Raw genomic sequence first — 13,829 nt, 5'->3', positions numbered from 1 at the left:
CTTTTTTTTAAAGATGTTTTTGTGTGTGAGTACTGAACTATGCCCATGTATGTACCACATGTGTGACTGTTGACTGGTGCCCATGAAGGCCAGAAGACAGTATTGGATCGCCCAGACTGGAGTTGCAGACATCTGATATAGAAACTCACCTGTCTCCACCTCTTACCTCATCACAGACATGGTGGACTACAGATGCAGCCTATCACATCCAGATTTACACGGGTTCTAGGGATTTGAACTCAGGTCTTCATGCTTGTATGATGTGTTAGTTGGATTTCTACTGATGTGATAAAACGTGACTACAAGCATTTTGGGGAGAAGAGGGTTTATTTCATCTTCCAGCTTATAGTTCATCATCCAGAGAAGTCAGGGTGAGAAGCTGGAGGCAGGAACTGAAGCAGAGGCTATGAAGGATCGTTGCTCATTGGCTGGCTCCTCATGGCTTGCTCTGCCTGTTTTCTCACCATCATTCAGGACCACCTGCTCAGGAGTGACAGCACCCAAAAGTGGGCTGATCTCTCCCACATCAACCATCAATCAGGAGACTGTCCTATGTCAGTCTGGTGACATAATTTTCTCAATTGAGATTCCTTCTTCTCAAATGGCTCTGGCTTGTGCCAAGTTGAGAAAATATTCACAAGAGCTGTACCTACCAGGCCTTCTCCCCAGCCTGTGCTGTGCAACAACATGCCTGGTTCCTTGCTTTTTCTTTCATCTCTGAGATTGTGTATGTGTTATATCTGTCGTGTGTTATGTCTGTTTGTATATGTGTTATGTCTGACCGTCTGTGTGTTATGTCTGTCCATCTATGTGCTATGTCTGTCTGTGTATGTGTTATGCCTCTGTCTGTCTGTGTATGTGTTGTGTATGGGTGATCAGAGGCCAGAGTAGGACATTTGGTATCTCCTATCATTGTCTTATTTCCACTGCCACTGATAAAAATGAACTAAGGAAAGGGGCTGGAGAGATGGCTCAGCAGCTAAGAGCACTGGCTCTCACCTTTACTCTTAATCCCAGCACTTGGGAGAGAGGCAGGTGGATCTCTGTGAGTTCAAGACCAGCTTAGTCTATAAAGTGAGTTCCAGGACAGCCAGAGCTGTTATACAGAGAAACCCTGTCTCAAAAACAAAACAAAACAAATAAGAAAGAAATTAGAGCCGGGCGATGGTGGCGTACGCCTTTAATCCCAGCACTCAGGAGGCAGAGGCAGGTGGATCTCTGTGAGTTTGAGACCAGCCTGGTCTACAGAGCTAGTTCCAGGACAGGCTCCAAAGCCACAGAGAAACCCTGCCTCGAAAAACAAAAAAAAAAAAAAAAAAGGAAAGAAGGAAAGAAAGAGAAAGAGAAGAAAAGCACTGGTTGCTCTTTAAGAGGACCTGGACTCAATTCCCAGTATGCACACGGCAGCTCACAATGATCTATAAATTGTGTAACTCTAGTTCCAGCTGATCTGATACCTTCACACAGACATACTTGCACATACAAGCAAAAACACCAATGCACATAAAATAAGATTAAATAAATCATTTTAAAAGCTTAGTTAAAGAGCTGGGCAGATACCAGTAATTCCAGCACTTGGGAGGTAGAAGTAGGAAGAGGCAGGAAGCCAGTTTAAGGCCTTCCTGTGCTACACAGTAGACCTATTTTCCCTTTTTTTTTTTTGAGACAGCATTGTGTGTGTGTGTGTGTGTGTGTGTGTGTAGCTCGGGCTGTCCTGGAATTCATGCTGTAGACCAGGCCTCCTCCAAACAGGGCTAGGATTAAAGGTGTTCTGTTGGCCATCAGCCCAGCAATTAAAAATTAATGTTCAACTATAAATGTAACCGTGGTTTTATTCTGAACTCTCAGTCCCATGGTTTGAGAATGAACAGCTAACCCATATGGTATCCTTGTGCTGACTTTAACACCATTCTGCCTTTTTAAAAAGGATCCCATGGGGCTGGACAGACAGCTCAGCCATTAAGAGCATTTGCTGCTCTCACAGAGGACCCAGGTTCAGTTCCCTGAACCACATGGTGGCTCACAACCGTCTGCAATGTCTCCTCAGCCTTAGTGTGGGAGTGGTGATGTAGGTTATTAGTAGGAACTGAGCTCCACTTGTGGGTTTTTTGTTGTTTTTTTTTGCTTTTTGTTTTTCCGAGACGGGGGTTTCTCTGTGTAGCTTTGGAGCCTTTCCTGGCGCTCTCCCCGTAGACCAGGCTGGCCTTGACCTCAGGGATACCCATCTGCCTCCGCCTCCTGAGTCCTGGGATCAAAGGCATCGCCACCTTTGCCTGGCCCACACTTTGCATTTTCATTGGTGGTGGTTTTCTGTACTGGTCTCCACCTGTTGGTCCCCAGATGAAGGGTGAAGCATGTTCCACATCCGGCTGCTGGGCTACTTTGAAGACAACCCCATCTATGGTGTTCTTTCTTCTGTAAGTATTTGATGGTACCAAAAGATAATTCTTTTTGCAAAGTCTGATGACGCACACCTCTGATCCCAGCACTCCAGTAGCAGAGACAGCCTGGTCTACACAGTGAGACTCTCCCTATCTCAACAAACAAAAGAACAAGGAAACCAGGCTCAGCTATAGGAGGCTGTCTCAAAACAAAACAAAAACTTTACTATCTTAATCACTTTTCATTTTTTTAAAATATTTATTTATTTATTATGTATACAACATTCCTTCCATACCTGCCTGCATGCCAGAAGAGGGCACCAGATCTCATTATAGATGGTCGTGAGCCACCATGTGGTTGCTGGGAATTGAACTCAGGACCTTTGGAAGAGCAGGCAATGCTCTTAACCTCTGAGCCATCTCTCCAGCCCCCCACTTTTCATTTTTTTTTAAGATTTATTTATTTATTATGTATACAATATTCTGTCTGTGTGTATGTCTGCAAGCCAGAAGAGGGCGCCAGACCCCATTACAGATGGTTGTGAGCCACCATGTGGTTGCTGGGAATTGAACTCAGGTCCTCTGGAAGAGCAGACAGTGCTCTTAACCACTGAGCTATCTCTCCAGCCCCCCCATTTTTGTCTTATTTTTGAGACAGGGTCTCTCTATGTAGCCCTGGGTACCCTGGAGCTCACTGTGTAGACTAGACCTGCCTCTGCCTGAGAATTAACCACTTTCAAAGTATAGGTCAGTGGCTTAAGAACCATTTCGAGCTCTCGCAGCTTCCGGCCGGTAGGAATTCCGCTTCCCGTCTGACATTGTCACCTTTGCTTAAGGGTCACATTGAACTACTGCTGCTCCAGGGCAGTCTTTAGGAATTAGCACCATGGCTGAAGACATCAAGACCAAAATCAAGAACTACAAAACTGCCCCCTTTGACAGCCGCTTCCCAAACCAGAACCAGACCAGGAACTGCTGGCAGAACTATCTGGACTTCCACCGCTGCGAGAAGGCAATGACTGCAAAGGGGGTGATGTCTCCGTGTGTGAGTGGTACCGACGTGTATACAAGTCCCTCTGCCCCGTATCATGGGTCTCAGCCTGGGATGACCGGAGAGCAGAAGGCACATTTCCTGGGAAGATCTGACCTGGCTCCACCCACCTCTCCTCTGTTCGCTCTCCTCTCCCCATGCAGTAAAGGGGGACCTGGGTATATGATGGTCCCTACTCTGGGACCCTGAATCATGATGCAGCACCTAATAAAATTTCACTGAAAAGTTAAAAAAAAAAAAAAGAACCATTTCGAAGGCTGTGTAACCACCACCACCAACCCCAATGACTCTTTCATCTTTCTTTTACTTTTTCGAGACAGGATTTCTCTGTGTAACAGCCCTAGCTGTCCTGAAACTTGCTCTTGTAGACCAGGCTGGCCTCGAACTCACAGAGATCTGCTTACCTCTGCCTCCTGAGTGTATTAAAGGTGTGTGCACCAGCACTTCTTGGTTGACTCTTTCTTTCTTTCTTTTTTTTTTTAGTTTTTCGAGACAGGGTTTCTCTGTAGCTTTGGAGCCTGTCCTGGCACTAGCTCTTGTAGACCAGGCTGGCCTCGAACTCACAGAGATCCGCATGTCTCTGCCTCCTGAGTGCTGGGATTAAAGGCGTGCGCCACCACCGCCCGGCCTCTTTAATCTTTCAAAGCAAACTTTGGACCCATTAAGCATCTCCATTCTCTCCCCAGCACCCTGGAGAAGGGCGTCTGTCTTGTACTGTTGTTTTAAATAGAATCAGGTTTAATTAATATTTTAAGATATAAACCTAAGCACAAAGGTTAAGCACACGTAAGACACACCCAAGGGCATGGGTGTGGACTTCAAGACAGGGTCAACCTGATTTGTTCTTTTGTGCTGGTTTTTCCAGGAATGCAATCCCAATCTAAACTTGCTGAGGTGTGTCCCGTGGTGTGCCAGCCTATCCTGGAGATAGTGCATGGGGGAAAGGGCACACATTAGGTCTAGCTGGATCACACGGTCCACTCACACCACTACAGCTGCCGGTAGGGAAAGGCCTGCCTCTTGTCATGTCCCTTACATATTTTGTTCCTGTTCTCCCATTACTGTCATTTGTTCGTTCCTTCCTTCCTTCCTTCCTTCTTTCTTTGATAGGGTTTCTCTGTAGCTTTGGATCCTGTCCTGGAACTAGCTCTTGTAGACCAGGCTGGCCTCGAACTCACAGAGATCTACCTACCTCTGCCTCCTGAGTGCTGGGATTAAAGGCGTGTGCCACAACTGCTCAGCAATAGATGTTTTTCTAACTGTGCCTTTTGATTATTTGTTGTTTGAGAGAAGATCTCACCTATAGCTCAGATTGGCTTCCAACTCATGACAATCCTGCTGCCTCAGCCCTACTGAAGGGCGGGATTATAGGAATGTGCCGCCACATCTGGATCAACTGTACCACTTCAATTTTTTTCCCTCCATGTAACCCCAGCTGTCCTGGAACTCATTCTGTAGACAAGGCTGGTCTTGAACTCAGATGTCTGACTGCCTCTAGCTCCCAATTGCTGGAATTAAAGGCATGAGCCACCATACTAAGCCCATTTTAATTCTTTTGTTATTTTCTTCTTCATTTTAAAGTTATTTTGTTGGTAATTTTCTCTCTGGATTAAATTAAACATCCATATACATACATTTTGTCAGGATGTCACTGAGTATTCCCGGTTAGCTTATAACTCACTATGTAGATGGGGTTCAAGCAGTGTGCCACCATGCCTAACTAAGTATAATTCCTATTCATATTAATTCAACAATATACAGACACTTTGCTCTTACATTTCTTCATCTCATCCTTCTCTATCATGACTGTCGCAGCTGCCAGAGATGACTCATGCCTCTGTAGGCACCAGGCATCACACACATGAAATAAAATAATTATAAATATCTATAACTATCATACAAATAACACCTTTACGCTAAACCAACAGTTACTGCTTTGCACTATTGTATTTTTCTGCTTAACACATGCTTTTATTACATGGTATTTTATTTATTTATTTATTTTTAAATATTTATTTATTTACTATGTATACAATATTCTGTCTGTATGTCTGCAGGCCAGAAGAGGGCACCAGACATCATTACAGATGGTTGTGAGCCACCATGTGGTTGCCGGGAATTGAACTCAGGACCTTTGGAAGAGCAGGCAATGCTCTTAACCACTGAGCCATCTCTCCAGCCCCAATACATGGTATTTTAAACATACACAAAATTAGGCCAAATAGCATAAGATCTTGAACATGTCCATTTCGTCCTAACAGCTGAGGCCTATCTTACACCAGGCATGTCCCACATCCGGCTGGCAGGTTACTTTGAAGAAAATCCCATCTATGGTGTTCTTTCTTCTGTAAGTATTTGATGGTACCAAAAGATAATTCTTTTTGCAAAGTCTGGTGACGCACACCTCTGATCCCAGCACTCCAGTAGCAGAGACAGCCTGGTCTACACAGTGAGACTCTCCCTATCTCAACAAACAAAAGAACAAGGAAACCAGGCTCAGCTATAGGAGGCTGTCTCAAAACAAAACAAAAACTTTACTATCTTAATCACTTTTTGTTTTTGTTTTATTTTTGAAACAGGTTCTCTCTATGAAGCCCTGGGTATCCTGGAGCTCACTGTGTAGACCAGGCTGGCTTTGAATTGACAGAGACCTACCTGCCTCTGCCTCCCAAGAGCTAGGGATTAACCACTTTCAAAGTATAGGTCAGTGGCATAAAAGGCATTCAAAATGTTGTGTAAGCACCACCACCATCCAAACCCCCATGACTCTTTCATCTTTCAGAGCAAACTTTAGACCCATTAAGCATCCCCCATACTCTCTCCAACAACCATTATCATACAGAAATGTTTTTGTTTTGTAGTCCTGGGGGCCAAACTCAGAGTCTTGCACATTCTAGACAAGAACTCTACCATTGAACTATACCCCAGTCCTGCTTCTGGAGTTAAAATCACAAATGATAAGAATTAGAGAAAAATATACACAAGGGGCTAAGGATGTAACCCAGTTCATAGACGGCTTGTCTAACATCCGCATTGCTCCGAATTCAATTCCCAGGACTGGGTAATCTGGCAAGGCAGTGCTCATCTGTAGTCCCGGCATTCAGGGCAGAAGTATCCTCGGCTACATAGCGAATTCGAAGCCAGCCTGGGCTACTTGAAATCTTGTCGGAAGGAAAGAAGGAAGGGAGGGAGGGAGGGAGGGAAGGAAGGAAGGGAGGGAAGGAGGGAGGGAGGGAGGGAGAAAAAGAAAGGGAAAAATGGAGGGAGGGAGGAAGCAGTGGTAGAGGGGAAAGAAAATGAAGGGAGAGGAATACTGGGCACTACCAGATTTGGAGCCCTGGAGACTGTGAGCATTTGAGCAAAGGCAAGGCAGCCCACGGTCCCCTCGAGGTAAGATGGGGTAAATCTGCCCTAGCGACTAGTTCTTAAACTGCTGATATTCCATTCCCTTGCTGTCCTCCAGCGTCACAGAAGTTGGGGAAATCCCTCTGAATTGAAGTGTGGTGCCCTTAAAGGATTGTTCTGTGTCCCCAAATCAGGTTGGGTAAGAACGAAAGGCTGCCACATCTATTGGGGACCCAGTGGGCTGAGAACCCAGGGAGGTCAAGACCTGAGTGGTTGTCTTTCAGTCCCAGGGCAAGCCTTATTTCATCAAGACTCATCCCTGCATCACGGGCTATCTCACACCTGGGAAAAGAAGCTACCCGTAAATGGCCCTTTTCTGACTTCTAAAGGCCAAGGGGACATTCCTAGTGGTGATGTGGGAGTGTCATATCAATCTGTTGATTTCATTGTTTAAGCAATAAAGAAACTGCTAGGCCCATTTGATAGGCCCACCCTTAGGTGGGTGGAGTAAACAGAAGGGAAGGCTGGGAGGAAGAGGAAGTGAGGTCAGACTCCGCAGCTCTGCTCTCGGGAGCAGACACCTCAGAGAGACACGCCATGCTACCTGCTCCAGGGAAGACGCACGCTATGAAGCTCCAACCCAGGAGGGACTTAGGCTAGAATCTTCCCGGTAAGCGCACCTAGGGGCGCTACACAGATGATTAGAAATGGGCCAGAGCAGTGTTTAAAAGAATACCAGTGTCCGTGTAATTATTTGGGGCATAAGCTAGCCGGGCAGAGCCAGGCGGCTGGGGATTTGGGGACGCAGCCCAGCCGCCGCTCCATATTACTACAAATGACGCCCAGACGAGGGGCCAACTGAATCCACAGAAAGCCTGAAAAAGCTTGGGAAAGAGTAAAGCATGTTTTATTGATAGTAGCGATTTCTTGGGTCTACTCTGCTTGCTAGAGGCAAGCAAGCGCTCTCATCTAAGAGAGGCTTCCTGACTCAGCTTCAGCTGCAAAACCTGCAGCTCATTAAGAGGTCCTGCCACGAAACACTTAAATGGTGTTGACGAAAAGATGAACACATGCTTTTCGGTTTTCAGCCGTAGCGGGAAAAAAGCTGCCGTTTAAAAATGCCGGCTTTCTGGGCCATCCTGCCAGGGCAAACTCTGACTGTTTGAGGCAGGAGGGCCGGCTACCGAGAGAGTACTTGAGTGTTGTCTGTTGTAGCTCTCTGGTTGGCAAGGACCTTGAAATGCCAGTTGTGGCTATAAACATGGCTGCAGCCTGTATTTCCGCCATGAGGCTGGAAAGCTAAGGAATGGACTGGATCTAGCTGGCAAAGCCACGCCTTTAGTCCTACTGATATTGCTTGGCAAATTAAAGGCTCTTGTGGTCAGAAACAGAGAGAGATACAGTAAAGAGAGATTCAAAGACAGAGAAAATTTCTAAATGGTTTACTGTGTGTTAAAAATATATGCAAGCTGAAAGTTGAAGTTCTTAAAGCAAAAAACAAAAAAAGGAAGAGAGTTGTTGTGTGTCTTAGTACACACCTTTAATCCCAACACTTGGGAGGCAGAGGGAGATAGACCTCTGTGACTTCAAGGTGTGGTAGCACACGCCTTTAATCCCAGTGCCTAAAAGGCAGAGACAAACAGATGTCTGTGAGTTCAAGTAGTAGCAAACACCTTTAATCCCAATGCCTGGGAGGCAGAGACAGGCGGATCTCTGAGAGTTCAAAGACAGCCTGGTCTACAGATATATGCTCAAAAAGCAAAAAGTTAACCTAGGAATGTCACAGCTTAGATTCTTAAGCGCCTAGTGATTTAAAGGCGCAAATCAAAAGTGCTCCTGGATAGTAAAAAATTGCAGATTCACAATAGGACAGATTCAGACCGCTAAACGAGTCACACTGTTGGTTGAATGTACGTAGGCTTGGGAGAGAGAAAAAAAAGAATATAGAGAATAAAGTTGATGATTTAAAAAAAAAAGGTAAAGTCTTTAAAGAGACAGAGTACAGATAGTTAAGAGATTAAAAGAAATAAAGTAAAATAAGCCGCGTAAAAAATGAAAAATTCACAGAGAGTCTGGATTATGTACATTGTGTTTTCTTTAAAATTTTTGACTGTGAAGGAGCTAAGTACAGAGAGACATTTCATTATATGGGCTGCCCAGTGGAACCAGAACGGATATCATGAGGGTATGACTTCAGAATTTGGATCTAAGGATATGATACTTTGGAAAAGAGATTCTTCTTTTGTTTTCACAGAGGATGAGACTCTATGGATTTCTTCTATTCGATTTGGTATGATGGACCACGTCCTCCTGAAGGGTTGCTGTGAACATCTTCAGAAAATTGCTTTGCTCAACTGCCAACTGAGATGAAACCTGGCACACAGGTTACACCCTAAAATCATTAACGACGCCCCCATTCAGCAGGAAGCAGTTTGGAGAGAAAAAACTGCGCCCATGTTCCCAAAAATTGTTTATAAATGTTCTTTTACATTTAAAGGGGGATATGATATAGACATGAATAATTTGCATTAGTATAGATTTTGCTTTATTGATAGAGATTTACGGTCAATTTTGTTATATGTATAAATGTTTCTGATGTAACTTTTACTTGATAACTGTTTTGTTATATGTAATTTTGCTAGGTTGAAGTTAAAGCCTTTCTTTTTTGTTTAAACAGAAAAAGGGGAAGTGATGTGGGAGTGTCATATCAATCTGTTGATTTCATTGTTTAAGCAATAAAGAAACTGCTAGGCCCATTTGATAGGCCCACCCTTAGGTGGGTGGAGTAAACAGAAGGGAAGGCTGGGAGGAAGAGGAAGTGAGGTCAGACTCCGCAGCTCTGCTCTCGGGAGCAGACACCTCAGAGAGACACGCCATGCTACCTGCTCCAGGGAAGACGCACGCTATGAAGCTCCAACCCAGGATGGACTTAGGCTAGAATCTTCCCGGTAAGCGCACCTAGGGGCGCTACACAGATGATTAGAAATGGGCCAGAGCAGTGTTTAAAAGAATACCAGTGTCCGTGTAATTATTTGGGGCATAAGCTAGCCGGGCAGAGCCAGGCGGCTGGGGATTTGGGGACGCAGCCCAGCCGCCGCTCCATATTACTACATAGTGGTGGCACAGAGTGTAGGGTGGCTCAGTACCCCAGGGTTTGCCTTCTGACACAGGAAGTCTTGGAGACTTGAATGTTGGGCTGTCCTGTCCCTCATAAATACCCAGGGAGTTGGCACACAGCCTTGCCTTCATCCTGGACTTGTTTTCTACCCTGTGTTATTTTGACCCTTGCCCAGCTTTCTGTGGTAGGACAGGAAGGTATTAGAACTTCAAAGAGCAGTGGTTTCCTCAAACTGCCCACTTCTGGCTCAGGCTGGCTAGGATCTGGGGCACCCGCCCCCTTTTCTCTAGCAGACCACACATATCTGAAGGGCCATGCTGACCTATGACCCTTGGGCTAGCATACCTTGCATAGATGATACATGTGGGAACTCAGGGCTGAGGCCGTTTGATTACTGACCTGAGGAAACCAAAAAAAGGAGCTTGGAGGTAGCCCTACCAGTCTCTAGCCTCAGGTGGACAGAGTGTGGGCCCCCGGCATGGGTGCTGACCAGGGACAAGGGCAGAGTACAAAAGGGGAAGAGGGTCACTGGCTCAAGAGTTCTTCAGACACCCCTGCATAGCGCCCTCACCCCTGCAGGCCCTCAGCACCTGCCCACCTTGCCAAGCCACCCCCGCTTATCTGCGCCAACATCTATCTGAGTCACAGGAAACAGGGAGGTCCTCCTGCTCAAGGGGTCCTGACAAGGTATGAGGGCCCAGGGAAGGACAACAAAGCCAGGAGGCCAAGGCAAGGACAAAAGGCTTCTGCTTAGAAGGATCATCTGAAAGGACCGGACAGCAAGGGTTGGTGGGAATCACCATCCCCCCTGAACTCCTGTGAGACTGAGGCGTCACACCACTCTAGTCACACTGGGACACACTTGGTGTCCTGCCTCCCCGACAGGCCTCTCTCTGCCATAATATGTAAAGAAGGCAGAAAGTCAGGCACTTGCCCTGGCATGGCCTCTCCAGTTCTACCTGAGGTTCCAGCCCTTTGTGTGAGAGCCTGAACCGCCCAGCCCAGAAATGACCCTATTCTGAAGATAACAAGTTTGGGTCAAGGACAGCTACTACACCTCTTCCTGAACAGAGGACCTGGGGGCTCTGACTGCAGGAGCGGAAAACTGAAAGATGGTAGCTGGGAGGACTGGTAAGCAAGGCCCTCAAGCTGATAGATCCTGAGAGGGCTAGAACCTTAAAAGCCAACACCGGGGGCTGGAGAGGAGGCTCAGTGGTTAAGAGCACTTACTGCTGTTCCAGAGGACCTGGGCTCAATTCCCAGCATCTTCGTGGCAGCTCAGAGCAGTGTGTAACTCCAGTTCCACAAGATCAGACACCCTCTACTCCTTCAGAGGGAAGTTGACCTGGTACAGGGAGCTGTGCTGTGGGATTAACAACTCACCGGATAAAGATGACGTTTTATTCTGAAAAGCCCGCAAAGATCCCAGGGTGTAGGCCATGGCCCTAACCTGCCCCTGGCTCCAGGCCTGCTCTTTGGTCCTCACCCTGGTCTTTTCTCAAAAGCCAGGTCTCTTACGGAGTGTACAATATCCATGAGTGTATCTGTGAGTAGAGAGGCCACCTTGGGCCACCGGACTCAGTCACTGTGGCGATCTCCAGGGGGAGACAAGTGAGCTGAAGTAAGTCCCACATGTCCCAGGTTCAGGGGCCACACTGGTCCGCACAGTCCTTTACACTCTGAAATACTGGATAGATGCTGGTGAGAGGGAACATGGTAATGGCACCCAGCAGAGAGCCCACCTGGATAGCCACACCAGCTGCAAGCAGTGCTGGCCGGCCTCCACTGTGCAGCAGGGAATTGATCGCCACCTTGACGTATGAGAACACGCCCGCACACAGTACCCACGAGAGCACCTGAAAGTGGGGGTAGAGGGGAGGTCTGCAGCAGCAGGCTAAATGTGAAGTCCCCCTGCTCCGAGACAAGCCCTATTCCTGCTTCATCTCTCCATTCTACTTACCACAAGGACCACACCTGCAGAGGTGCCCACCAGAGGAGGACAGGGACTTAAGACTGCCAGTGTCATCAGGTAGGCTCCAAAGAACATGCCCAGAATAGACAGACCATACAGCCCTGCCAGAGACCTGCCAAGGATGGGCTGAAATTCAGGACTGGCTGTCCCAGGCCCTGGCTGACCTCAGGTTCCTCCCCACCGGGGCTTGGGACCCATGGGCACCTGCACAGCACTGCCATGGCCAGAAAACAGGCAAGGGGGTTGGCGGAGCTACCCAGTACGACAGCCAAGTGGTAGGCTAGGCGCCCGTAGGGCAGGCAGGAAAAGCTCTGTACAGCAGGCAGCACACCGTTGGTCAGAGCATTGGTGACAGCCAGCAGCCCCAGTAGACTGGCACTTCGGGAAGAGAACAGCTGATGGGCCTTAGGGTCTGGGCTGGGAGCAGTGTCTGCCACCTGGCCTGGTGGTTCCTGCAACGGTGAGACCTCTTCTTCCTCTTCCTCTTCCTCCTCTGTTCCTGGTGTTCCTATCTGAAGCCCTGCATCCACCGTGGGGACAGAGGATGAAGATGGCAGTAGTAACAGGAGACCTTGGAAGGCAGCAGCAGAAGTGCCCAGAAGGGCAGTCATAACCCAGAAGAAAGTGGTGGCAGAAAAGCGCTCGGGGAAATTGATGGGGGACAGCTGGATAGGAGGCCCAGTGGTATCATTGGCCAGCACGGGCAGACACTCAAGGCGGCCCACCCCCTGCACCAGGGCTAGCACACAAGGCAACAGGGCACTTAGGCCCTGGCCCAGGAAGAAAGAGCGTAAAAAGGAAGGGGGCAGGTGGCTCAGGAAGGGCAGGAAAGTGACATTAGAAGCACAGCAGGCCAGTGACAATACAAAAGTCAGCGTGAGGAAGGCCACAGAGTGGGACTGCCCTGCCACTGGGGCCACGTGGTTCCACAGAAGGGCCAGCAGGGCTGTGCCCACTACGCTTAGTCCCTGCACCACTTGGATAGGGATCCGCTCGCCCTTGCCGCGGGCCAAACGCCTCCACAGGGTCACCAGCAGCAGACCCAGGTTCCCCAGCGCCACAAGCACAGAGAGGTACGAAGGGAGGCTCCAACCTGCAATGGAGGGAGGAGACCGTGTAAGCGCACTAGACTAAGGAACAAAGAGCACCTGTGGCCCATCTCCACCCACTTCACGCACCCTCTGGGAGCTCTTTCGTCACTACAGGCAGCTCTACCCAGATCCCGTTGACCGCAGCCCAGGAGCCCATGCCGAAGAGAGCCACGAACAGATGGGTCAGCACCAGTCGGCCCAGCGGAGGTGCTGCCATTGGGTCAAAGGGGGCCCTCCAGGACAAAGCGCAGGTTAACAGTCCACTCGTCACCACGTAGGTCCGAAGCTTCCCTGGCTACTCTAGGAGCCAAACCTCTTCCAGCTGGAGGGAGACAAAATTTTAGGCGAGTGGACAGAACCGGGGTCTCAGGTAAATAGATGGCAAGACCAAGGTACCTGGAGGGAGGCGGCAGATAGATCAGGAGCTGCACGTACCAAGAAGCATGCACCGGGACCCCACAGAGCAAGACTGGCAAGCGGGAGAGCAAGAAGCTGGCCTAAAGCGTGGCTCCCGGCAGGACGACCAGCGAAGGAGAAGTCTCTGGTGCTTGAGTAGAATGAAGTCTCGGCACTGCTAAACCTAATCAGGACCACGGCGAACTCCACTGCAGCCGGCGCGGGTCGGCGAGGGGCGTGGCTGGCTGGCTTTACCCAGGGCTCCACCACCGAGCGCTGTGCATCAGGGGCGTGGGGCAGAAGCTGCCCGCCCAGCACACGCCGCTTGATTCGGGACACAGCCAAACCCGAGCTCCGGGACTGGATGAAGACGCCCTCAAATCCGCTAGACTCACAGCGGAAGTCCCGCCCCCGGAAGCAAAAAGTAGTGGAAGGCCCGAGGCCTCGGCCACGCCTCTTCCTCCAAGCCCACACA

General features: G+C 48.6%; 1 protein-coding gene and 1 pseudogene across 2 annotated transcripts; one reads left to right on the top strand and one right to left on the bottom strand.

Moving 5' to 3' along the window:
* The first annotated feature begins 3,160 nt into the window (after window positions 1–3,160).
* LOC142842990 (cytochrome c oxidase subunit 6B1-like) lies at window positions 3,161–3,677 on the top strand (annotated as a pseudogene).
* Window positions 3,678–11,283: 7,606 nt separating this feature from the next.
* On the bottom strand, window positions 11,284–13,753 carry Slc52a2 (solute carrier family 52 member 2). Of its 2 annotated transcripts, none has more exons than XM_075959664.1 (5): window positions 13,355–13,753; window positions 13,046–13,280; window positions 12,072–12,960; window positions 11,856–11,979; window positions 11,284–11,751 (listed from the first exon to the last, which is right to left on the bottom strand). In XM_075959664.1, exons 2-5 carry the CDS (start codon window positions 13,173–13,175, stop codon window positions 11,539–11,541), a joined length of 1,356 nt encoding a protein of 451 aa, XP_075815779.1. In that variant the 5' UTR covers window positions 13,176–13,280; window positions 13,355–13,753; the 3' UTR covers window positions 11,284–11,538. The 2 variants fall into 2 exon arrangements, with proteins under 2 accessions (XP_075815779.1, XP_075815778.1); XM_075959663.1 differs by having other exon boundaries at window positions 13,394–13,749.
* Between the last annotated feature and the right edge of the window lie 76 nt (window positions 13,754–13,829).

Source organism: Microtus pennsylvanicus, chromosome 2 (genome assembly GCF_037038515.1).
Source record: "Microtus pennsylvanicus isolate mMicPen1 chromosome 2, mMicPen1.hap1, whole genome shotgun sequence".
NCBI lineage: Eukaryota > Metazoa > Chordata > Mammalia > Rodentia > Cricetidae > Microtus > Microtus pennsylvanicus.
This window is presented reverse-complemented; position numbering and strand designations above follow the sequence as displayed.